Source organism: Caretta caretta, chromosome 15, assembly GCF_965140235.1.
Source record: "Caretta caretta isolate rCarCar2 chromosome 15, rCarCar1.hap1, whole genome shotgun sequence".
In the NCBI taxonomy this organism is placed as follows: domain Eukaryota; kingdom Metazoa; phylum Chordata; order Testudines; family Cheloniidae; genus Caretta; species Caretta caretta.
Genome location: NC_134220.1, coordinates 17,478,022 through 17,504,388, shown reverse-complemented (window position 1 = coordinate 17,504,388; position 26,367 = coordinate 17,478,022). Strand labels below are relative to the sequence as shown.

General features: G+C 40.4%; 1 protein-coding gene across 5 annotated transcripts in view; it reads right to left on the bottom strand.

Moving 5' to 3' along the window:
- Positions 1–26,355, bottom strand: part of ZDHHC8 (zDHHC palmitoyltransferase 8) — a 188,950-nt gene extending 162,595 nt beyond the window's left edge. For 3 of the 5 annotated variants that reach the window (XR_007352881.2, XM_048821833.2, XM_048821835.2), the window contains exon 1: positions 26,033–26,355. Coding sequence is in view for 2 of the 5 variants with exons in the window: in XM_048821833.2 (XP_048677790.2) it covers positions 26,033–26,136 (104 nt within the window). In the remaining 3 variants the exon portion in view is untranslated. Of the gene's footprint in view, positions 1–24,771; positions 24,854–26,032 lie in introns of those variants that run through there. The other 2 variants (XM_075119982.1, XM_048821834.2) reach the window with 2 other exon arrangements.
- Positions 26,356–26,367: the final 12 nt, after the last annotated feature.

Sequence of the window (26,367 nt, the reverse complement as noted above, 5' to 3'; positions counted from 1 at the left end):
CAATGCAGTATTCAATAGGGACCCCTGCACCCCCAAAATCAGTATTTCCCTGAAGTTAGCAGAAACAACCAGGCTTGTAAAATGTTGAGTGAGGTTCCAGGCTAAACGCAGTTGGAGTTTTGAGGTTAAGAGCTATACATCCAGCCATCACTGGTGGAGGACTCCATTTATATATTATTTAGATTTTCAGGAATGCATTACCACAGGTGAAGGTCTTTACAACAGGCTTGCAGGCATCAGATCCACACTTCAGAATTCCAGGGTATCGCACCACCTTTGATGAGATTGCCTTGAAGTGCTATGTTTAGTCAGATGAGCTTGGCTACAAACAAGATCTAATGCAAGCTTGTGTTCTGTGCTCTAGTGCAATTCCTAATTTAGGCACCCATCGGGCCAAAAAATAAATAAATAAATAAAGAGAAATCATTAAAGAACTTCTATAATGAAAGGATGTCCACACTGGAGTCACAACTGAGAATTTTCAGGAATTTCAAAACCAAAAACAAGCCATCACTATTGCAGTCACATTAAAAAATTGTCCTGAAGAGTGCTTAAGTTTCTCGTACCAAAAATAGCCTCCCTTCAAAGCACCAAGTTGTACAACCACCAAAACTTGAGCGAAGAGGTAATTAACTTTATGGGGATTACTAGGAGCTTAAAAGCCAGACAGACCACAGATACAGAGAAACATTTACACCTTACCCAAGTCACAGTGGATAACAAAAGACATGCCATTTGGAGCAGAATCTTCTGGTTTTATGACTCTTCTTTTAATGAGTGGTTTTTGCCCATTAAATTAGCTACAGAAATTATATCTATCTAGAGTGATATGTAGAGATCCCATATTTTTAGTGTTTCTTCTGAAAAAATGCTACATTACATTGATATTATCTAACCCAACATCAAGAGAGAATAAGCTATTTACGATAGCATTACCAGAAGGAATCAGTTTCTCATTTAGAAAAAATGAGAAAAAGCAGGCAGAAGAGATGCAACTGATGCTCTAAAGCTGAGAATTTGAATATCTACTTTGAAAGAAAAGAATGGAATAATTAAGTGTCCGAATAAACCTACAACAGTGCAGAAGTACAGCTAAGCATTTAAAGGCACATGCATCAAACAATTCAAAGTTGTAGGTACCTATAGCAACTATGACTTGCTCCTGCAATCATATCAATGATTCATGATGCCTCATTCACAATATCACCAACCTCCAGCGTTCAAAAATCATGAGCCAAACCTTTAAAAAGTAACATTTTAATGAAGAATAGATTTGGGACGATATTTGCCTTTGAGTTTTTGAGGCTTTAAAACGTTTTTAGGCATTTCTTTCAAACATGAGAACGAGAAATTTTTTTAATGGGAAAACTGAGGTTCTTACATAATCACAGAACTCAAGAATCTGGAGTTTTAAGTAAAAAAACAAGTATTACTAGACTAACAATAGAGTCATGAGAGTTGGCCTGACAACATTCACTAGTAAAAGGGAGATAAGAGGAGAAATGGAGCAGTTTATTAAGAATTACGGTCCTTTACATACATAGACATAACGGTTAGTCCAGCTCCCTAAAGTTTTCTCCAACATACAATTCATCTTTCAAAAAGGAGAGCACCTCCAATGCCCTATCTGTAAGTACAATGGAAGAAAGCCTGAAGGACAATCTTTCCAAACAATTTCAGCAGAACAAGCCTGTTGTATGCAACACCATGAAACTATTTCCCACGTAAGGACTATCTTCCCCTCCTCCCAGTCTGATTGCACTGGAGGAGAATATAAAGCCCTGGCTCACTCTTGTCTCAGGGCCCTAACAAGTAAATGAGAAGAATGAGTCTACACTGTAAAAAGAAAAGAAAAGCATGATCTTTTCTTACTGCCACCAGGGACGGCTCGCTTGGTCACAATCCCCATTACCTATCTGCGGTGCTTAATTTTTGCTAGGGCTGAGCTCAGGCACCTCTAGGCTTGGCAGTTCAGAGCCCTGGCACCTCTGGGGTTGCCGCATCAGTTATGAAAGTAGTAAAATTGCTTGAGCCTGGACACCTCTTTCATTACAAATGTAGCGCTGCCTATATCTAAGGGTCTTACTACTATAGAAACACTACCTAACGATATATAATTTACATACGTAGCACCTCTCAGTCTGAATCATCATCAACTTCCAAATCTCCCTCCATCCCCACACACGTACAATCAACACTTCCTCCCTATAAATTCTCCTTTGGGCAGCAATCACACCTTAAATTTTTAGGTAAAAAGAAGCTGTTTGCTTTTTTGTTTTTGAGGGGTGAGGGGAACATATTAGATGGGGGATTAATGAATTCTGATTTACGCGATAAACATTTACAACCTAAGGCCTCAATCCTTCAAGCTGCTCTGCATGGGTTGACCTTGGCACCCAGGTCTACCCACACCTTCCAAGATTGAGGACTTAGCTATAGGGTCACTACTGTAGCTCAGTTTGACAGAACAAGAATACTATGTATTTGCAAAGGTGCAGACTTCCAGCTCCAGGAGTCATTTAAACTTTTAGTTACTGCACTTTGGTACATCTAAATTCCATATCATGACAGTGTATTCATGTAAGAACTGTGCAAGGAATAATAAAATAAATAAATAAATAAAAATAATTTAAAAATAAAAAAGCAGGTCCAACATGAGAGGCATTAAGGAAGCAGTGGTTTACAAACTTCACACTCATAGACCTCAAAGACAAAGGGGAGAAAAATCCCCCAAAAGCAGCCGATCAGATTTAGATAATCCTGAAAAGTACTCCTAAAATCTATAATGATTTACAGACACTTGCACTTCCTTCCATGATCTTTGCCAAAACCCTGTTAAAGTTACACAGAAAGCAGTTTTGCCTTACACATTTTAAAAAATTGAACTAAAGCAGTTTGCTTTAAAATAATATAATTAATTTGGCTTTTATATCATTCATGAAATAGAGGGCAGAGCAAAAATCAAAACCTAGGATGTCTTTTGAAGACTATTTACAACATTTGAAAAGCTTTTTTTGACATGTCACTTACTCTGCGTTGAACTCCTTCAGAAAGAAACAAGGCATGCTGTTGACAATAAATGAACAAAAAAGTAACACCAGAAATTTTGCTGTATTTAAACAGCAGCAGTTCATATGGTAATAAGAAGTGGTATCATATGTTTATTAACATGCTTTAGTTGATCATTTCCTGTCTCTTTGGCAATCTGCTGAGACTTTTCTAAATGCTATTTTATTGAATACATAAATTAAATGAATAAATTTAAATCAACTGTACAAACTGGATACACTTGCATCCTACAAATGATCCCCTCAGGCAAGTATAAGTAGGGTATTTGGGACTGTTCTTATTCCCTGTAAAGTCCAAGGAGAGATTCCCTCTGACTACAATAGGTATGTTATGAGGTTCTTGATATGAAGGTGAAAGATAAACATGGCAGGGGTAATGAGGCTGAACGGGTGCACTGGTCCTTGAATAATGTTCCCCACTCCCAAATGCATTTGGGCACAAACCCATGGCTAATTCACAGATGATCCCACTTGTCACTTGTGTTTAAAATTTACTCGTCTCTCCTTCCTAGGACTCTGATATGAGCAAAAATTCAAAGGATGCACTAAAGTGTGCTAAAATTCTAAGCTTGTACTGTATATGCACAGTTTATCAGCTGCAATCTATAAAGGACTGGTGCCTGGATTTACCATGGTTTTGGGACACAAATGATGTTGCATTGTTGGAGAGAGGACAAGTAGCCCTAATATTGCTGTTGTAGGTGTGGTACACATCACTACAAAGTTATTACAAAAGCTGAAAGCAGTAAACCGAAAATAAAGCTAAACTTTCCATATGTGCACAGACACCAGCCATTTTGTTCTCAGATTTGCTGCAGCTTGTTAAAGAGGACACACACAGTGCTTTCTTGTGGAGTTTGCTTTATTTCTTGTTGTTTCCCTTAGAATAAAAGTGAGTCTTTTAGATATTAAATACATGCTTGCACTTTGAGTGTGAAAAAACAACAGCAGGGCATGCGGAAAATCTCTGTGCTGATTCACTGCCTATTCCTTCAAGAAGTTATTTCCAGAAAGCTGGAGAAGACACAGTAAAACTAGATGGCTTTGGACTCCATTTATCAAAAACCTTACAGTTTCCTTCAGGGCACAGGAAACATAAGTAATGAGGAGAGAAAGCTAAAACTGTATGCAGAGCATTAATAGATAGTTTAAAAATTCACTGCAGACCTATTGACTCATGCCAGCTCCTGCTTTCTAAAGATGTATCCCTTCAAGGCTACTGTGCCATGGAGCAACAACTGCTAGGGCAAATTATTTCGTGCATGTGTCACTCTTGACATAGCCTCCTTCTAACAGCCTTCAGGGTGCCACAGGCACACCTAAGTTAGGAGGAAGCAAAGGTTTTATAAACACAGAACCACAGAAGCTTAGAAAAGACACCGGGCTCAAAAATCAGGATATCCCCCACTATACAGTCTCTTCCGTACTGTAGGCATATTTTTGGTTCGCTCTCTTTTTTTTTTTTTTTGCTAATTGTTATCTCAGAATGCCTTTTCTCATTTCTTAAGGAGAGTGTTTCTACAGTACATCTGTTCCTCACCTTTTCTTAAGCAGTTGGAATAGCACCAGCCTTGACAACCTCACAGTCACGATCAAAATTTTATTCACCACAAGCATGTAGGACACAGTGCATCACTTCTGTAAGCATGGTGCTGATTAATGTGTTCAGAAAAGGATTTCCAAAATTAGTAACTTCATAGACATCTGATCTCTACATATTTTACATCCAGAAAAAAAATCACATTCCTGTTTTATAGTTCATCATGAAAGGGTTGCCTTCTAGAGCCTTTCTGGGGTTAGGTCCATAATAGGTTTACATTAGGAAACTTTGACATGAGAAAATAGCTTAACTATTTGCAAAATATGTTTGAAGAAGTTGTGTATAGTCTGTCCTGCTGAATCTGCATGATTATTTGTAAATAGAAGAGGAAAATTAAGTAAGATGTAGAAAAAGCAAATCCATGAGTGATAAGACGACAAAACAATGAAATTACACACACATACAAGCCACGAACCACTAAGGCCTTGTTTCAGAGTAGCAGCTGTGTTAGTCTGTATCCGCAAAAAGAAAAGAAGTACTTGTGGCACCTTAGAGACTAACAAAAGTACTCCTTTTCTTTAAGGCCTTGTACGCACACAAAAATTGTACTAATTTAACTACATAAGTTTAGAACCTGTCGATTAAATCAGTGCTATGTCCTTGTACTGACTCTCTTAAATTGATTTAAGAGCTCCTTATACCAATTTACCTTGAGCTGGTAAGAAACAAAGGCACAGAGAACTCAGCTGCTACTGGCATCCCAAAGCTACCCCAGCCTGCGTGCTGCTAACCTGTTTAATGCAATGGTAACAGCTGAACTCGCTGCAGAGTAGAATGGGGAAGTGTCTGATCACAGTGGAAGAAACAAGGCTGCCACCTCTAGAAATAGCTGACAGAGGATTGCAGAGTATCTCCATGAAAGCTCCACTGAGATAACTCGAGTTTAAAAAAAGGGACATCCCTGTTCAGATAAATAGACTGCTCTGCATGGCCCCTCCCACCTAGCACAACAAGCCCAAGAAATGAAAAGCAGACATCAAATCTACCTCTGTTTATTCTACCTTTACCCAAGCACAGGGCACGGCTATGATGCTGACTGTGTAACCAGACTGCCATACATCCCTTCTCTGAATGTATTCCCTGAACTTTTATTTTCTAATCTTCTAGAAGTAAAGCTGAAAAGTCAATACTTTTGTCTTAGCTTTGTGCCATTTTTTAAGGAAACAGGCAGGAGGGAAGTGGGGGGAAGAGGGGGCAGATTAGGTCTGAGGGAAAGGAAAAGCAAAAAAAACCAACAACCTATTGCAAGTAATAATGCATGTACACACTTCCATGAGCTCCCATCCTCTTCACCTGCAGGCTCACCTGCACTTGTCTGGCGGGCCTGGATGGGACTCCTATGGAGTTTCAAACAGGTCCTGGCTCACCGCCTGGTTTGAATCCCCAGCCGTATCTCCCCACCCCCCCTGGTCATAGCAAGGATCTTCATCTCAGGCCCCTCTGAGGTATCCACAGTCACTGGCAGGGTGCTGGTGCGGTCACCACCAAGTGTGGAATGCAGTTCATTGTAAAAGAAGCAGTTCTGCAGAGCAGCACCAGATTTCTTGTCCTCTCCCTCCCGTCATGGTATGCCCGGCATAACTCTTTCACATGGCACTGCTCCTGATCCCTGCCGTGCCCCTTTGCCAGCATCTCCCGTGCAACCTACTTGTAGAGGTCATTGTTTTTGCAGCTGGTCCACAGCCTGCTTGCATATTCTCTTCTCTCCACAGCCCAAGGAGATCCAATACTTCTCGCCTGCTCCAGGCAAGAGTGCATCCAGTAGTTCTCTGTGCGTGGAGCAGGCATGGTCACTTTGGCAGTCAGATGCACGCAACACACGTGAGGGAAAAGCACTTCAAAAACACGCAGGGATTTTAAAGGGGAAGGTGGCTTCCAGTTTCTACGACCCATGGACAATGGAGTTCAAAACTGATCAGAGAAATCACTCTCACAGGACAGGGGCATTATGGGACAGCTGCTGGAGGACTGCTAGAGTACACACAGGTCATGCATGATCTGCACTCACACTGTGTCAGCCTAAGTAGGTCAACCCCGGCTCTGCTTCATTCGGAGAGGGGTGTTACTGCATCACTGTAACAGGACGCTTATGTCAGCTGCAGACACATGCATAACTCGGTGGACACCACTGAACTTACATTGACCTGAATTTGTAGCATAGACCAGGCTTCAGGCTAAACGGACATAAGGGACTCAAAACAATTTAAGTGTTCACGTAAGAGGTTTTCACTGATTTAACTGCATTAGTTTCTAAATTGAAGTAGTTAAATTGTTGCAATTCTTGTGTGTAGACAAGGCGTAAGAAAGTCCTTTACCGTACCAGGATGTTTTTCTGAAACTTTACATACAATTTAAGAAGATTTTGCCAGTATTGGTGAGTCAGGAAAGAGAAAGGGAACACGTTTACCCATACTCGTGAACCAGACTAGGAGCATAGTAGCCTATTTGTAGGTTGGTCCACACAAGGCCAGGTTGTACTACAGAATCACAGTAATGAGGAGTCGTTTTGTCAGTGTTTCTAACAATGCATCATTTTCTCTTGCAGTTTATCCTCTAGGGTTCAACACCTTATAAAAGGCATAGCAATTTTCTCAGCAGTCTCCCACTCAAGAATTGACCAGGCCCAATCCTGCTTCTCTTACTTAAGTCAACAAGATCTCAGCCCAAGATGGTGTGGCCTACAGTGGTGCAAGACACAGGAATGCTAGTCCGAGACGTATGTTGTGGGTCAGAGTTACAAAGCGTTCTCTCTCAGGTGGTAGAGGTTAGTAGCCACTGACTGCAGCAGCTATTGTTACAATGGGAAAAGAAAGCTAGCTCGTTTGACCTATGGTAAAAAGTGTTGGTGCAATACATGGAATTAGACTTTTCACCAGCAGTTACATACACCTGGATCCCTTGAATAAGTACCTCGTTTCTGTTTGAGATCTTAGCTCTTTTCAGAGGACTAACTTACTCAGCCTAGTGGTTTATAGCTAATTACTGTCCTTACACAATATTTAATTTAATCACCCGATTTGAAATGGGAACTGCAAGGTCTTCGATAAAGAGAGCCAAAAAGAGGCTCCAGCTTTACCACTAAAGCTGCTCCAAAGTTCTTGTTTCTGTATCTTTTGCTGAAATGCTATTTTGTAACTTACCATTAATATTTGGTGAAGAATAAATAAATATCCCTAGACCTCCAAATACAAAAGGACTCTTTCTTATGTTATTCGCATCATATGTATGGACGTAACAAGTAAAGACAGGTCCCTGCCCACAACAGTTTACAGTCTGACATTCTGAACCTGCAGTTGGTTCTAGGCAAGCACAGATATTGATCCACCTGATTCCAGTTGCAGGATCAGGGCTGAGACCTAACAATAGACAGGGTATGATGGAGAATGCATGGGAAGGATGAAAGTAAGTGAAAGATAAGGTGATGTTTGTGTCCGTGAATTTTAATTACTTTTACCTTTTTTTGATAGGGCAGATGTGGAGAAAGGAACAAAAGCAGAGATGGCAGCATGCTTCCAACTTGTGAAGCATAACACCTTCACTCAGAGTAGGATGGGCCAGAATACCAGTCCTTTTCATGAAATTAACACTAGAGCTAATTCTTACAGTACAGACTCGTGAAATCTGATGATAGGCTAAATAAGGTTTAAGACTTCACATCCCTGAATCCTGCAGAAAAATGTAAAATTTCTATAGGAACTGGGGTGTACATTATTCTCACTACTTGGATATAGATAGCCTATGCTAAGTTACTGATAACACCTGATCTCATTACCTCTCCTGCCACCCTCCAAACACAACCCAGCCTCTACTGGGGATCCCAGTATGTAGTGATATAAAATCTAGCTAAGAGAACTGTTTCTCCCTTTATCAAAAATGAATTGTAAATCAAATACAACAGACTGGGGAAAGGATCATAATTTCGCAGTTCTTGAACCACAGATCTTACAATTAAATCTGTCCCACTAGCCCTGTAATACAATGCAAGAAACATAATTTGGCATGGAAGATTAGCCACTCTAGAATGATATAAATGAATGTTTAATGACTACAGTGTTATAGCATAAAACATTTAACGGTAGTTAGTGAAATTTTGATACAGGCATGTCCATGTAGATTTACACATTAAAATAAAAAATCCCAGTCGCATCATGCCAGAAAGATGTACTAACGGCCCTCTTGTTTGACTTCTGGCACACAATGAATGGGTAAAGGCCAGAGGGCAGGCAGAACCTTTGGAAGAAAGTCTTTCATGGCAGCATCTTGGCCAGGACTCTATGTATCAGCTGTACAAAAAGCCTGGCAGTGGCACACATTTGGGCATCAATAGACTACTAAAGTAGAAGGCAGTCACAGCAGGAATTAAAGTTTAGGTGAGTTATTTTTTATTTTAACTAACTCAAAAGTTGGATTAAGTAACTTGCCTGAGGTCAAACAAGAATCAAACCCAAATCCTGTGAAGGTCAGTGCTTTAAACAAAAGACTGTCCTCCTCTAAAAAAGATGCCTCATCTAGACTGTCATTCCGCTGACTCAGAATTATTCCCTGTAATTACATTTGCAGTTATGGTGTATAAGTGCTAAGCATTATTACTGAAACTGCTTATTAGTGCCAAGGATGATGCTAGTTTAAACACCTGTCCACTGGGAACTGGACTGCAACCACAACTCATTTCACAGCCAAATGAAAAGAGATAATAATGACTCATTCATTACTGACCTAGACTAGTTAGATGACCCAACACTTTCAGAGGAATTTAAAAGCCTCCCCTGAAAGACATCTGGATCCACACTAATCATCCTATCTGAATGCATAAGAACCATATATCAGCACACTGAAACGTGGCTCTTTGAAAAAGATCAGTCATAACCAACTGCTTCACCATTTTAAAAGATGACCATTACACACACACACACCCCCACAGAGTCCTCTTAATTGAGACATCCCATGGGATGTCTTATCTTCCTGTTTAGGTAGTTGTCCTGATTAACACCTCAGTCCTGCATTGAGCTTTGCACAGGCAGATCCCTGCGCTCACACAGACTCCCATTTAAATCAGTGAGGCTCCATGCAGGTACAGGAATCTGCTTGGGTGAAGCTCACGGCAGGACAGAGGCTTAGACGTGAAATAAAAAACAAACAAGGAGAGGGGTTCAGTGCAGTCGATCTTTACTCTTCTTTAGCTTGCGTGTTAGGAATGCGGCACACAGATTTCCCCACTTGTTTAAAATGGCATTTGTACCCAGTGGCAGTAACTAAATGAACCCGCTTGGAAGAAGCGGTAGACAGTGGTCATTGACATTCACGTGTCAAACACCATGCCCTAGCTGGGACACATCCTAGCAAAACGTGAGGAACATTGTATTTAAAAGAAACCAAAACTTCCTCCATACTTATGTGAAGAAGCATTGAGCATCAGCACGTTAAGTGTGAAAACTCCCCCCCCCCCCCGGGCTAGATTCCTAAGGGTCTGTCTACACAGCAACTAAAAACCCGCAGCTGGCCTGTGCCAGCCAATTCGAGCTTGCGGGCCTCAGGCTGCAGGGTTATTTCACTGCTGTGTAGACTTCCAGGCTCTGGCTGCAACCCAGGCTCTGGGACCCTCCCACCCCACAGGGTCCTAAAGCCTGGGCTCCAGCCTGCACCCAGAAATCTACACAGCAATGAAACAGCACTGCAGCCGGATCCAGAGTGAGCGGGCATGGGTCAGCTGCAGGCATCTTGACTGCTGTGTAGACATACCCCAAGTTTGCTCAGCACCTACAGCAGGGGCCAGATTCTCAACAGAACTCTGACCCAGCAACTCCAATTGTCACTTATTTAGGTGCCTAAATGGGCGTGGCTGGGTGCTGAATGCTTCTAAAAAAAATCTGGCCCTTGAAGTACAGTTGCTGGTACCTTTGTGTGTCAGTAGCTGGAGGGCAGCATTTAGGCCTGGTCTACACTAGAGTTAGGTTGACATAAGGCAACTGGGTGAAACGATTTACCATGCCTTTCAACATTTTATTGTACAAAGTCATATCGTTGCAAAATATTGAACCCTGGGTGAGGGACATGAATATTATAGAGCAAACCACATATCATAGAGACAGGAATATGAGAAATAATAGATTTTGTAAAACTGGCTATATGAGGTTATCAAGACTGCTTAGAGCAATATGGCATCTTTGACAAGCATGGGTGGCGGGATGAAAACTGTGGAATAACTGCTCAATAACTCTCTCAGACATTTTGCATTTCACGTTCTCTAAAGGATCACATTATAAAAAGATCCACAAGGACTAAAATAGCAAAATATTTTCTTGAATAAATGATGATTTTTTAATACAGACCCTAACACAAATTTGATTGTTTAAATATATATGTTCGTCTATAAAGCCAGTCAAAAACTTAGTCTCCTGGGGGTTTAAATTAAATTGTTATTTACATTTCCTCTTTCGTATCCTTGTCAAATAATCTATGTAATATCTATATCAGAACAGGTGAAGTACATTGAGCATAGGGAAAATGTATATAAGCAAGAATCATTTAATTTTTTTTTTTAAATAAAGGAAGGGAGCTTTGTTTTGAACAATGTGATGCTTAAAATGGACAAGTTTGGATTCTTACTGCTTCCCCATCAGCCCTGTCTGCTGGCTGTCAGAGGCAGGCCTGGTTTTGGAAAACCCCTACCTTTTTACAGCAAATTCAATTTAAGAAAGTTGTATGGGATTATTTTCATTTTATATCTAAAACCTCACTTTAATTTAATTTTGCTCGTGAGTGAGATCTCATTTTGCGTGTTTGTTTTTCTCTTAAAAATTAATGTTTTGCACTAGCACGATGACTCCCAGGTACATTGCGATCCAGCAGTGGTGGGTCTCAGTGGTCAATCCTAGTTTGCTGTCAGCAGTGTACTGAGTTGCCTCAACATTTTATCAGAATATAATATTCGGTTTCGTCTTATTACTTAGCTCCTCAGAAGCCAGCAATACTGAAGTGTAGTACAACATTAGCCAATTGAACTGCATATGTAAATTGAGTGCATTCTAACTGGTAGCAGTGGCTTCAAATTGTTCACTTCCTGGGTGGTGCGGAAGAGGTTGCATACGGAACCCCCTACAAGATCTACAATGTCCGAGTGGTCTCAGGCACCAGACTTGAGGCTTTGTCTTCCCCTCTACTAAGTGGGCTGGTGTCCGTACAGAAGTATAGGTTCAAATCCCACTCTTAACACACAAATAAGGCCACTGGTTCCCTGCAGGCTGAATATGTAAAGAGAGTGAACCACATGGGGCCAGAAAAGACGCTGAGATGGCAGATTCTTCTCCTGTTCCCCATGGAAGGCAGGCCTGAGAACATCAGTATTACCAACCCCAGGTGTTTGGTGTTTTTTTTTTTAAAAAAACACCAAAACACAAGATTCTTAAAAATAAGCTTTAGATTCTTGCCTTCTGGGTTTTAACCCTTTAGGGTACACTCAGGTCACACTTCTGAACTTGTGTCTCCAACCATGAGGGTGTGCAACTCTTCAGTGAAAGCAGAGATTCTCACATAAATGACTATCTCCAGGAGCAGGGGCTTTAAGAAAAAAACATCAAGTCTCATGAGACTTGCAATAAAATGTGAAGAAGCTGTCAACAGTAATCTTTGCAAGAGGTGGCTCTGCTCACTACTGAGTGTGCAGGAAGCATCATTCTGCTCCCATACTGTGGAACAGCAGCATCCTTGCTGTGGTTTTTTCCAGGCTGCCTGAGTGATTTGGGTGGGGCTGGAGGGGGGGGAGGGAGGGAAAGAGAGACCCTGACCCTCAATCTTACACCAGTCTGTCCAAAAAGCACTCGTCTCAGGTTATTTTGCAAGGGTTTATCAGCAATGAGAGAACAGTAAAAAATAAATACGTAGTAGTTTACTCTCATCTACTGCAGCAGGCACCTCATTGCAGCAGGAGAAGATTTGACGTGTACAATATCTAGAGTCTGTAGCAGCAGACAAGCTCAGCATACTAAACTTACACCCTGCTCTGTAGGAAAACGTTGGAACTGGATGTTCTAGAGTTTGATTGCATATACTACATTAAACGCTATCCCCAAAGTGAAATCAAAGCTTAAAACTACCAAAACACGAATAATCGGACTCTAGTTTTGTTCTCATTCTACATATGGCCAGGGACCATTTCATGGTATGTAGCCTCTTAATTCACAGTGGCTTTACTGTTTGTCACATTCTAGCTTTAACTCGGATTACGTGCTCAGTTTAAGTGTGACATTTACCCCTGTACAGAGGACCAAAACAGGCTTATGAAACCATTTAAATCCAATGTCTTAAAGTGCTAACTCCCTGAGCAAGGGCAGATTTCACACCAAGTGCATTGTCGAGTACATGCTGAGATTTCTTGTATAGATTATCTACAGATTTTAACCAGGAGACAGGTTTTGTTTTCTTTTTTTCTCTTCATTTGCACGAACAGCAAACTGCCTCAATAACTTATTTGAAACAATCCTGAATTTAAACAAATGTGTGACCGAGACAGACTGAAGCTGCTCAAAGTATTGTTATTTTACAAGGTATCAGTAACTTTTCCCTAAAATTGTCGTCAAGTCTTGATAATTCTGCAGCAAAATGCATGCTAGTTAACTGCTCCTTTCTATGTATTATGAGTTAATTCAAAACAATTTCCAAATGGAGGAAGATGCTCCTACTTCGAAAATAATCAAGTGCGTACCATCTCGTGAATTGCAATTCAGATTGTTCTGGCATGTGTGGAAGAAGCTTGTCTAGTGAAGTCCACGATAAGGGAATTAATACTTGGCATTGAAATGTTAAGTACTAAAAAAAAGGAAGGTTATTTTTACTTGGTGGACTAGGAAGTGGTTTTTGTTTTTTGTTTTACAAACACTATTAAACTAAGGGCATGTCTACACTGCAACATTAAGTCGACTTAAGAGGACATACAGCCACCAGTGATTAATTCAATTTTTAATGTTCCTTCTGTCAATGGTGAACATCCTCACCAAGAGCGCTTACACTGATTTAACGGGCATTGTGGGACACTGACAGATGGAGCCCCGCTGCCAGGGCTCTCCTTCACACCCTCCCCCCCAATCCCTCACCACAGGCTTGGCCAGCAACAAGTGATGTAAGCAATGCAGTGTATACACAGACACTGCTTTGAACTAACTACATTGACTTAAGCGCTACACCTCTCACGGAGGTGAAGTTAAGTCGGTGTAACGGACGACTTACATCAGCCAAAGTGACATGTTAGTGTAGACACTAACAGGCATGGTAAAATAATGAGTAATAAGCTTCTATATAAAGCAGCTGTTCTCACACTAACGTACAAGGATTTAGCCTTAGAACATCTGAGAGACTCTCCCCCTATCTGCAGTATGATCCAGGCCATTGGGAAGCCTCAGAACATAAGAGTAAATCTCAAATAGTTAATGATTTCACATTCAGAATCTAAAAAGTCAGTATTTACTATTTAGCTATGATTGAAAGTAACCAAGATAATTTCTAAATTGAGTTAATAAAGGTTTTATTTGATATCTGCAGCCAGTTCACATGATGAGATAAAGGGTAGCATTCCCAGTAATATCTACACAAGATGTATATGTTAAGATCCAGCTATAAATAAATAGTTTACCTCCCTGTAAACAATAATTGTTAGGTTAGTCTAGCCATATTTTATTTGCAGTAGTAGGAGAGCAATCTGGGGCTAATGAAATATTCCAGCTGGACATATATATTGCAAACTGAAAATTTATGTAACATGCATGATGGTGTTGTCCAGTCATCTGAGTTGATTTTTATTATCACTAAGTCAGATGTTCGCAAAAATGTCTTTCCCATTGCTAAGTGGGTTTCCTTTCAATCGGAAGTAGGCTATCTGTACGGTGTCAGAGAAACTATTAAATGCTTTATTATCATATGGATTGTAATTTTTTTGGCACAGGTGGAGAAAATTTTTTTCTCTGGCTACTAAATTCACCTAATGGGTTTTTTCTTAGTGTAATTTAAGATACCTATTGAGATTGTAAGAACTCCAATTGTCTAGCCTTAGATCAATTTCATCTGGCATTGCTTGATGGGGGAAAAATATAAAAAACAGACACCGAAGCAGTGACACCAAAGTTTTGCTGCATCACTACTACTTAACCCCTCATGTGCAGCTCCAAAATTCTTGCAGCAATGTAATGCTGCCATTCCACTTTTAAGGCCTCTTTTACATGAGAAAGTGTTCAGCATAATCTAATGTGTGAATTCAAACAGATATACAAAATAGGTACAGCATTACATGGACACTTTTTTCATTAGGTCATTTGGGAAAGGGTATAAGCTACACTGAAAAGCCACTCATAATAATGTTCACATGAGGATATAACTGTAAAACTAGCAACTGTCCCTTGTAGACAAACCTTAAGACAGTTGGGGAAAGAGGTGGAGTAGGCGGACCTTGCAATTCTGAATTAGTTACCACTTTTAAAAATTATTTTGTTTTGAATGAGCGACCCTTATAGTTTACATTATCCAGAGACCAACAGAGCTTGTTCCCAGGCTGTTTATAAATAGAAACAATCTCTATGAAAATGTTCAAAGGGAGCATGCCCAGCATAGTTTTCAAACATGGACCATAGTTCAACTAATATTCCATAAAATACCCTAAGCCAAAAAATTGCTTTGGTATAACCAAGTACAGAGACTAGAGGCTTATGCTCATCTAATTCAGACAGCACTTTGTTTTACTCTATTTCTGTATGCCTCAAGATTCCTAAGCTCTGTTCATTAGGAAAATTAAAGGAACTCGCTACTAGCATAAATCGCACATGTTGGTCAGCCACAGCTGCAGCCAACATGCAGGGATAACTTTCATAAGATTAGTTATTTCGACTTTTCAAACTAGATTAGCATTCCAATACCAAAGTGAGGACTGCATTAAAAATAGCTACTGAAAGGAGATTAATATATAGTCTCTTCTCAGTCCACATGCATCTCTTAGTGGTAGAGAAGAGAAAAATAGCACTTAAAATAAGAGGGCACACAGGAAATAGTCTTGTTAAGTAACTAGGTTCTACAAATAATGGAAAACCTAATCTACGTAATTAGGAAGACCCGCTTGGCCTCTTAAAGAGTTTGTGTACACCTGGATACTTAGGAAAATTAATGAATTAACTTAAGGTGTATATGTAATATGGACATCTATTCAGAATTAAAGTAGCCTTAATTCAATTTAGCTTAATACATTTCCAAATGTCATTTTAATTCTGAATAGAAGCATCCAAACAGGGGTTTGTTGAGGTTTATATAGTTTAAAAGTAAATTTGGATCAGTGTTCCTGAGCGTTCCCATCTCTTCATGGAAAATTCACAGGCAAGTTGGTGTGAAAAAGCTAGAATGTATATTTAAAGCATAATAGTTATTCCACATCAATTTCTGTGTAGATACTCTCTTATTCCATACTAAGAGTGCCTTTTTGCAGTTTAGGTTAATAACTATTCCATACTATCTATTCTGAATTTTTTTCCCTGTGTAGACAAGCCTCTACTGTGACACACTGGACAAATCACCTTTGTGCCTCAATCTCTCTACCTGTAAAATCGGGATAATATTGTTTACACAGTTTATGGCTAAAAGCACCATGTTAAGTGTTAGCTATTTGTTACTGTCAATGAGGAATTTAAACATGTGTGTTGCATACTGACTTCAACTGTGATTAAAACTTTTACCTTTAGAGGCCCTAATGTTTTGTCCATTTCCCTCTTAGTCCACAAGAGTATATAAACTCTGATCACAGACATTGTGCATTATTGCCCATGAATGGATTTCTGCTCCTAAAAGAGAAAAACAAGCATGCTAGATCCGTTGGACTCCACATGAGGAAGAGTCATAGAATCCATGGGAAGTGGCTGTAATAAAACCATGTTATATTCCATTATAAAAGTCACCTTTCACACTCTAGGTGAATGAACTTTACCACTGAGAGAGCCTGGATTTATGTCTCACCATGACAAGTGCTGACTAGTGTCATCTTATAGAAGCTATAAACCCACAATGAAACTGTCACTATTTTGCCTTTTTAAAAGGGCACTTCTTTGGGTTGATACAAATAAACATATTTCAGGGACACTGGAAAGCCTTAAAATTTACACCTTGATTATTTCCATCTGAAAGACCTTACCTTTTCCAGAGTCATTCCATTTATCTTCCCAACTGGAAATCACGCACTCACACAAAGCAAAAGAAAAACACAAACCTGCCACTAAAGAGGCTTTCAGAATATAAAAGATGGAAAGCTCTTACAATACATTTGCAGATGCACATGACTGTCCTCAGTATCATCTCAAGCTAGAACTTTCAGTAATTATGCCGGAGAGTTAATTTCAAGTTCAACTTCATATTAAGCAAGATTTCTTTCTTTCTTTTTTTTTTTAATCTACACAGGAAGTTGTACCATTTTAAACTGAACGGTGTTATTTTACACCCATTTTGTTAACCTTGTGCAGCTTTAGCTGTGGATACTCAAATTGATTTAAGCCAGGCTTATATTAGTTTAGCTTGCATCACTAAATTCACAGTTGCAAGCTGAACTGCTATGGCCAGTTTTAACCCAATAGAAGTGTCCACACAGTGGTTTGCACCAGTTTAACTAAATTTTGTACATCACACCTTTTGTTAAACTGGTGCAACTTGTGGTGCAGATAAATCCATTGTACAGGTGTGAGGTTGCTTTCATCTAGTTTTCAACTACGTAGAACACTTTTACAAATGCACTTTGATACCAGCTAAATTTGAAATCTCACTCTCCATGCCTGCGGGGCCAGAGTGTAACTCTGGTGAACGTTACTGGTCCCTCCCTCTGTACCTGATCTGCAGAGGATGAGTGTTATGCCCTTACCCCCACAGCTGGAGACTGTTTAGCTCAAGTGTAGAGATGCATGTTTTTAGCTCTGGAGTAAAGACAACTCAGGCCTAACTTTTAGGCCCAGATCAGACCCAAGCCTACACAACATGAGAGGATCTAGTCATTTTCTGATCTGACCCTTCACTGCAAACCAGCGTCAGCATGGCTCTCCTCCAGGCTGTGGGGTCAGCAAGGCAGCTGGTGAGTCCCCTGCTCCTGCTGTCCTCTGCTGTGCACACTGCAAAGTGAGAGGTGCCGAGACATCCTGGTGCACTCACTCCACAGCACAGCAAGATGGCAGAGGCCGGCAGAAGCAGGCCCAGTTCAGCCACTGCCGTGCCAAACCCACAGAAAGGAGATGACGCAACCCAAGAAGGACTTGTTGTTTTCCCACCCAACCTAACCTGGACCCAAACACTTGAAGTCTAACCTCATCAGGTTTGGTTTGGGTTACAGGGCTCTAGTCTGGAGGTCCCTGCTTCACTCCTGGGTGTGCTGGACAAGATGGCATCCAAACAAGCAGTGAGCGTTCAGGGTACTTTTTCCAGAAGAGCTAAGAAATTTCACACTTTCCCTTTTAAAATCCTCAGTTAACGAAGGCAGGTTTTTCTGATATTTGTGTTTCAAAATAAGCAGGAAGAATCCAGAAGGTGAGGCATTGCAAGAGGTACCCCCAACAAGCCAGGTTAAAGGGATACTGTCAGCTTGACTTTTGAAACTAATTTAAAAATAGTGTTCCGATAAAACAGCTTTTAAACAATATCCAAATTTAAAGAAAACAATTAAAAAACGTATAATGGGTTCCTTCTGCTCCCCCGTGATGTTTAAGAGCATGATTCAGGAAGTGCAAGAGCAGCACTCAACATGCTTGAGCCACCCTTTTTCCTCCGCTGTGTACCTGCTCCCTCTTCACCTTCAGCTGTTATTAGTAAACAGCACAGGGCCTGGAGACCAGCATAGACTGAGCTAAGAGGTGCAAATGATCAAGGAAACAACTGATTATAAACCAAAGTCGACTGAAAAGGAAAACAGGTTTCCCTCCTCTCTAAATTCTTCCATTTCTAGTAATTTTGTATTACTTGCAACTGCACTGGCTAAAACATTATCAAACTGAACTGATTTTAAAAAAAGTATAGTGTCCCTTTAAAATTAACCTAGCAAAGCAACCTTAGCTGTGTAGCAACTGATGGCATCCTCCTAAGGGTACATCTGCACCACTCAGACTATAACCAGCATAGTTACATCGCTGAAGCTATGCGGGCATAAACCCATAGCGTAGACGCAGCCTACACAAACACAAGGGGGTTTTCCATCAGTGTAGGAAAACCACAGCCCTGAACGACGGGAGCCATGCTGATGGCAGCATTCTTCTATTGGACATAGCTGCATCTATACTGGGGATTAGTCTGGTATAGCTTCATTGGGCAGGGGTGTGGTTTTTTCAGAAAAAAAATATTTGGGTTCAGAATCAGAATTTTAAGTCAATGTTGTAAATTAAAAAAAACCTGGAGGAAATATTGGAAACTCTTTCCAAAGAGTATAAAATTCTCTAGCAAGATTTAGGATATTCTGAATAAGACAATGCCATTACACAAATAAAACTAAACAGGGTGTGGCAGGAGATAGCTTCTGGAAATTAACAATATTCAGACAAGAAAGGAATGAGAGGACATCCCTGTTACCAAGCTTCTTGGTTTAAAGTGAACAATGGAGGACAGAGGATAGGAAACTGTCATTAGTTAGCTGTCTGTTTACGGATTCTGAAGTGACAGTGGTGCCAAAAAATTTACTTAGGACGACATCGGAGACTTCGTCTTCATTGCAAAAAAGAGGTGTGTTTTTCATCTAGATAGCAATCACAATTTAAAAATCTCATTGGAAACAAGGAACAGATAGGGTTAACCTAGATTAGCTTCTGTTGAGGTAAAAACTATGCCCCCTATCCAGCATCTGCATCTACTAGATGCATTGAGACATCTTCATATAAAATCTTACTGGAGACAAGGTAACTGTCTCAATGTAAGAACACTTTTTGTAGTGAAAACATGGGCCAAAGATCAGATCTAACAACCAAACCTCCATACAGCTCAGTGAGGTACCTACCACTGATGCCTTACCTTCATTAGGAAAAGGTGTTCTAAGATGTAAGCATCTTAGTGTAAATAAGGCAAGTTGTAGTTAGTGTGTGTTAACTGATCAAGGTAAACTTTAAACTCCCCCTTGCGCAGCTAGCATGTTAAAGTTACAACTAGTTTGTCTACACTCAGACTAATATGTTAGCTCACTTGCGTTAAACACTGCTAACCCTGTTCTCCTAGTGTAGATATGGCCTGAATGTGCATGCTAGAATTCAGCTCTAAAGCCAGTAAACTAAGCAGCTTAAACATTTAGCTAACTTTATTCCAGTCAGCATCCTTGATGCTTTCTTAAGAAGGTGCAGAAAACAGTGTGCTCAAGACTAATGATTGATGAGCTCTGTCTGGGGGAGGCGGTTGCAATGTTGAAGTTAAAGCTAATAGCTAACTTGCTCATAGCAACAGCAGTTCTCCTGGGGGCGGGGAGGGGGACCTATTTAGAAGTGGGACTGTTAATTCCACCTGTCTATCCCCATCAAAACAGCATTCCTCCATTTTTTAATCACTGTATTGCAGAAGTGTTTGTATTTGACTATTCATGGAGTGCTAACCAGGTGGGAGGCACCACATGTACATTTAGAGGACACATTCTCTTGGTGTCCCTAGCCTCTGTTTGCCAGAAGCTGGAATGAGTGAGAGGGGATGGATCACTTAATGATTACCTGTTCTGTTCATTCCCTCTGGGGCAACTGGCACTGGCCACTGTCAGAAGACAGGATACTGGGCTAGAAGGACCTTTGCTGTGACTCAGTAGGGCCATTCTTAAGTCTCAAGGAGTTCACAATCCAGTCCAGACAGACAAAACAGTTCCGAGGTTGTTAGTACACTGAGTGCCAGGATCTTGGGATTTTTTCTGAAAGAAATTGTGTGGGTGAGGAGAGAAAGGAGTTCATCAAGCATCATATAACCGACATCAGCTGTCCTCTTGGGCATACAGAGGTAGCAGGGGACAGCCATTTTTTATTTTTAGATTTGTAAAATGTGCCTTTCGTGTCTCAAACTATGTATTAAATGTAACAGCTATCACCTTTGCTAACAAAGAAGAAAAATGACACACAAAGCTTGGATAAGGAACTTCCACCCGTGCTGCAGTAAATCTGGACCTTTCAGCACCAAAACCACAAGCTGCTACCAAGTGAGCTAAAACCCAAAAACTCCTTTAGCTGCACCTAGCAAGCTGTTGGGCAGAGGCCAATCCACTAGAGGGAGACATAACTACACACTAAGCCAGCATTTACACCTTCCACCATCCTCTAGAAATGGTCAGAGCTGAGTGAAATTTTTCATTTCAAAACATCTTAAACCATTTTTTCAGACGAGTGAAAATTTGTGGAAGACTTGTTCAAAACTGTATTTTCCCCTTCTTCCCATTTGCCAGAGGGAGAAGGAGGAAAAACCAAATCAACTTTTCACAGAACATTTTTAGAAAACAATTTAAGTTTTCTGCAAAAAGCAATTACTAGGTTATTAACCAGACAGAGAAGTGAATTCCATAAGAGGACTTTTCACTGAGAACATTAAGCCACTAATTAGTTTAAGCACTTTCACAGCTTTTAGAGGTAGAACTCCACATTTTAACAGTGTTTTCCCTCCATCTCTAACTCAGATGGTCACTATTTTCTTTTCACTCCTACTGTGACTAATCTTCAATTTCTCTCTCCTTGCACACCCATTAGTCTTTAAGTCTATTTTCTCTGGGATGGTCCTGTAAAAAAAGGTCCCGAGTCACAGACTGCAACCCCAGAATGTCTGTTGCATGCACCTATGAGTACATTCCATTTACTTCCTCTCTATAAAAAACAAGCTGAAGTCTTATCTTTAAAATTTATTGAACGAGTTTCCACTTTTTGAATTTTCTCTTTACTAAAAGTTCTCCCGTTTTATTAACCTTGTTTAAACCCCAATATACAAGTTTTATTACAGAAGGGACTTTTTGCTGCCTCCCGTGATCTCCGTGAGACCATTTCTGCAACGTCTCTCTATTAAGGTTCATGTTCCTGCCATGATTTAAAAGGTGTTTGAGTCACAGAATGTTCCTTGAACCAGCATTCCATTTCAGTAAGTGGAACCACCAGAAATTTCTGACATGGGGGGGAGGGATAGCTCAGTGGTTTGAGCATTGGCCTGCTAAACCCAGGATTGAGAGTTCAAGCCTGGGGGGGGCATTTAGGGATCTGGGGCAAAAATTGGGGATTGGTCCTGCTCTGAGCAGGAGGTTGGACTAGATGACCTCCTGAGGTCCCTTCCAACCCTGAGATTCTATGATTCAGTGGGAGAACTCAAAGCTTTTCCTAACTTCTCTGCACTTACATGTATTGCCACACTTTTGTTTAAGGCCCTGCATTCCTAGCATATTGTGCTACCTGCAATTCTGATGATCACAGATACCAGACTAAAAATCCACAAGTTCAAATCATTCAGTACTAAAAACCGCAACAAGTGGCAAAAAAAAGATTGGTTATCTTTCTCTTTCCATTCTGTTCACTACAGAATCACATTTCACTGTGTGCAGTTGTGCATTTACAGCACACACACTTTTAGTAAAGTACAAAACCCTTAACTGTTTAACTGCAATTATGCAATTGCAAATACATAAAGGGGTGAGAGTTCATGGCAGAAGTCTGGTTCTTTGGTTGAACATCCCCATATTTACACCATGGTAGTCTGTGGTCAGAGGCATAAACCCCCATCCTCCATGAAAGATAAGATAAAAATATTGTATTCTGTTGCCAAAAATGACAGCAATTTGAAGAAAGCATGTTGAAGAAAGAGGTAACAGAATTTCTGCTACAAGTGAATGGTCACTCTAGATATTTTGAATTCTAAACATAGAAACAAATTTTCCCTTAGTTCTTCCCTGCCGCAATTACTCAATACATCTTTCCCATCCATTTAAAAAAAACAAAAACAAAAAACAAAAAAAACAACTGTGAATGCTAATCATTTTTGAATAAATGTTAGATTTAATTACATTGTACCAGTCTTTTATGGGACTGAATTAGCCCACCTCTTGGAATGCTCATATTTATTATTGAAGCAATATACTTTGAAGAATTAAGGGCACAGAAGTGCAATATTCAGTCAAATTCCTTGATTACTAACAAATTTAACTCTCCCCAAAAGAGGACACACAAGAAGATTCCCACATCTTGGTGAAAAAAGTAGTGAAAAAAATCCATAATGGCATTTGTGTGAATTAAAATCATAAGAGCACCATCGATTAGCAGCACCATGGAATAACGCTAATGCCAATGTCTATGTAGTGTGTATTTCACATGATCTTTAATTGCTACCAATTTATGATTTAGCAAAGTTTTCAGACAAAAGGCTAAAAATAAAAATTCAATTAGTAAAAAGCTTAGACTGGCCTTCATTTTTAAAATGTAAAAAGCTCTTCATGGGGAGGAAAACATTTACTAATGACATAAGGCTTAAACTTGCAAGCACTTACACATGTGAGTGGTCCCATTCACATTCTCAGCACTTTTCATAAGAGTACGTTACTCTCAAGTGTTTTCAGTATTCTCTGTATAGTAGTTCAGTAAGTGGCTTGGAAGTGATAGGTAGCTAGGTAAAGTATTTTCATATTTAACCAAAGTCGGATTATCTTAATTATTAGATTCCCAACATAAGGAAGATTAAGATCCTGATTAGAGTGTCCTACAGATTCATATGCTAACTTGGTGTAATACACACGAATGACCTCAATGAATTAGTCGGTCTTGCTAGGGCACTGAAGTTCATGTCACAGGAATATCTGCCTTAAGAATTGAAAGTTTTAAATAAGGAAATAGTGAGTGTTGATAAATCTTAAAACTAGACCCTTCCAGCTAATAACATATTCATGTTATGATTGTCATGAATACAATTCAATCCTGCTAAGGCTTAACCATTTAGGACCAGTTCCTCAGCTGGTGTAAATCAGGGCTTCACTGAAGTCAATGGAGAAGAAGATCTGGTTCACAATCCCAGCCTTGCAGAGATGCTGCCAAAATCTGTAAAACAAGCTACTAAGGTGGAGAGAGAAAGTTGTTGGAGAAACCAAACATGGACTCTACCTTGACTTACCCAATGCAAGTCAAACAACTTGTTTGTATTACAAGAAAAATATTTATTGAAAAGCTAGTGGAAGATGGAAAACCAATTCTTGAACAGATCTTGTTTGTGCAAATGTTGGTCTGGCAAGTGACAAATCTAAGGCCCTGTCCATTCACACCTACTTCCTACTCCTGTTATAAATCAAGACTTCACAACAGCAGGCAAGGGTGTTCTGGGACTAGAACTATTCTCAGAAAAAGCAAAGTGCATTGGAAGACATTTAGGCATCGACCATTTGCAGCACTGAGTTCAAAGTCTCTTATTCAACTCAATAGATACTCATACTTCCAAAGGAATGGTCATATTCCTTTGTATACATCTGTTGCTTATGATACAGTGAAACATTATGGTAGTACCGAGAAATCATTTAAATTGCAAGCATACTTTGTGCAAGAGTCACAGTAATCTTTCTTCCCCCCAACCCTCAATGATTAGAACTGAACATCACAGAAACTATTAGTATGTAAGGTTCAAGGTCACAGAACAATGAAGACTTCTTAAAAGCCACACACTGTCAGTCTGAAATAACCGAACCAAACCTACCACATAAACCAACCTGTGTCTCATGTCTGTCCCTGTACAGCCAACTATAATTAGATACTCAAATGATGAATGGCAGGCCTGTAAAGCTAGCAGCAATTCTTAGAGTGACAGTCACAAGGAAGTACAGGATTAAAGCCAAAAGAAAAGGAGGACTTGTGGCACTTTAGAGACTAACCAATTTATTTGAGCATAAGCTTTCGTGAGCTACAGCTCACTTCATCGGATTAAAGCTGGCAATTTCTTTAAACCGAAAGCACTAATAAAAATAAAGAATGATTTGGTCAAGGGCATGTGTGCCATCGTCAAAAGCTCCTTCAAAAATACAATATAACCAATATTTGTATCTTATTCTAAAATTCTAAATTAAGATTACTCTAAAAGGCTAATGAACACCCTAAACTGCTGGTACAGTACAGTATTGAAAATCATATCACAGCCAATACAAACCTGATAGCAGACAAGAGTATACTCCCACTGTTAAATGGCAATCTTGCAGTGCTGACAGATTTCCTGGGCTCAATTTAAAATTCAACCATGACAAAACAGGATACATACAAACAAAGTTTCAAAATAAAGCAAGGAAGCATGAATCTTCTAGTTAATATCCACGTAAAAAGCTTTTCATTTCTAGGAGAGAGAGAATATTCATCGAAGCACATTTCAATCAACTACAACAAACCCATGAAGACAGTTTGGAACACACACTTGAATTAAGTTATTGCAACCTCTGCTTAAAATATATAACAATGCCTTTGCAAGCAAACTCCAGTATTTCAAGCAAAAAAAAAAGGGGGGGGGGGCAGTTTTAATACTCTCTAACTCAATTTAACATAAAGAGAAGGGAAAGAGAGCTAAAGCAGGACACGACTCACATATTAATATGACTACTGGAGAGCTGCAAGCCAGTGTCTTCGGAACCAGAGCATAATTTTGCATCTAATGGGGGGAGGGGAGAAGAAATGAGCAAAAGGAAGATTTTCTGGGGGGCGGGAGGGGGCAGAAACACCACAAACCAAAACCTAAGTCTGTATATCAGATTCTGAAGCTTCAGGGACAGTTACATAAAAAAAGATACATCAATGATTATCAGCGTCTCAGAAGAATCCCCGTCCCCTTAAAGAAAACCAACCAACAAAAAAAAACCAAAAAACAGAAAACAAAAACCCATGAGATTTTCAATACAAAAGGCCACTTCTCTCTCTCTTCCCCCTTTCCTCCCCCCCCCCCCCCAACATCCACAGACTTTAGCCAGATTTCACTGCTAATGGCAGAAAAGCATTTTACCTCTGCAGATCTATTTCTCTCTCTCACACACACACACAAATGGACTCTATTTGCATATAAGGGGAAGAGGAGGGTAGTTAATTGGCGCCTTTGGAGTGCACAGACAGCAGCTGCCAGAGTCTGGGAGAGCCACCATTTCATGGCAAATAAACCCCTAACGGGGGAGGGGGGACACACACACATTTTTATGCTGGGGAAATAGAACAAACCTCTGCAAACTGAAGCCAGGGAGGGGATGGCAAAAGGCGGGGGGAGAGCCGGAGCAGCAGCGTCAGGGCCTTGAGGAGCTGTCAAGCCGCGAACCCACCCCCAGCAGCCCAGACCGTGCAAGCCCAAACCCAGCCCCCGCCCAACTGCCCCCAGCCAGCCCCCCCAGAGTCCCCCACGCCAAACCCTCCAGAGAGAGGAGCTCGGCTTTACTTACGTGAAAACAAAAAATAAAGTAGTCGAACCCACTAATAAGGCAGCTGCTGTGGAGACAGGGATGTATTTAGTAGGTTTAAACCTCTTTCCAGTGCTGCTGGGCATCCTGTAGTTAACACATCACTGTGTACTGCAACCCAAGAGGCGCCGGGGAGGGAGGGGAGGGAGGGAGAGAGAGAAAGATGCGAGGACCCTCCAATGCAGAGGCAAGGCAGGGAGCGGGGGGGAAAAGAAGGGACGAGACAGAGAGAAAGGGAGTGAGAAAGAGGGATTGAGAACAGCTGACCTCCAGCACAGGAAATCCCACCCACACAGGCCAGCCCACTCAGCTGATGT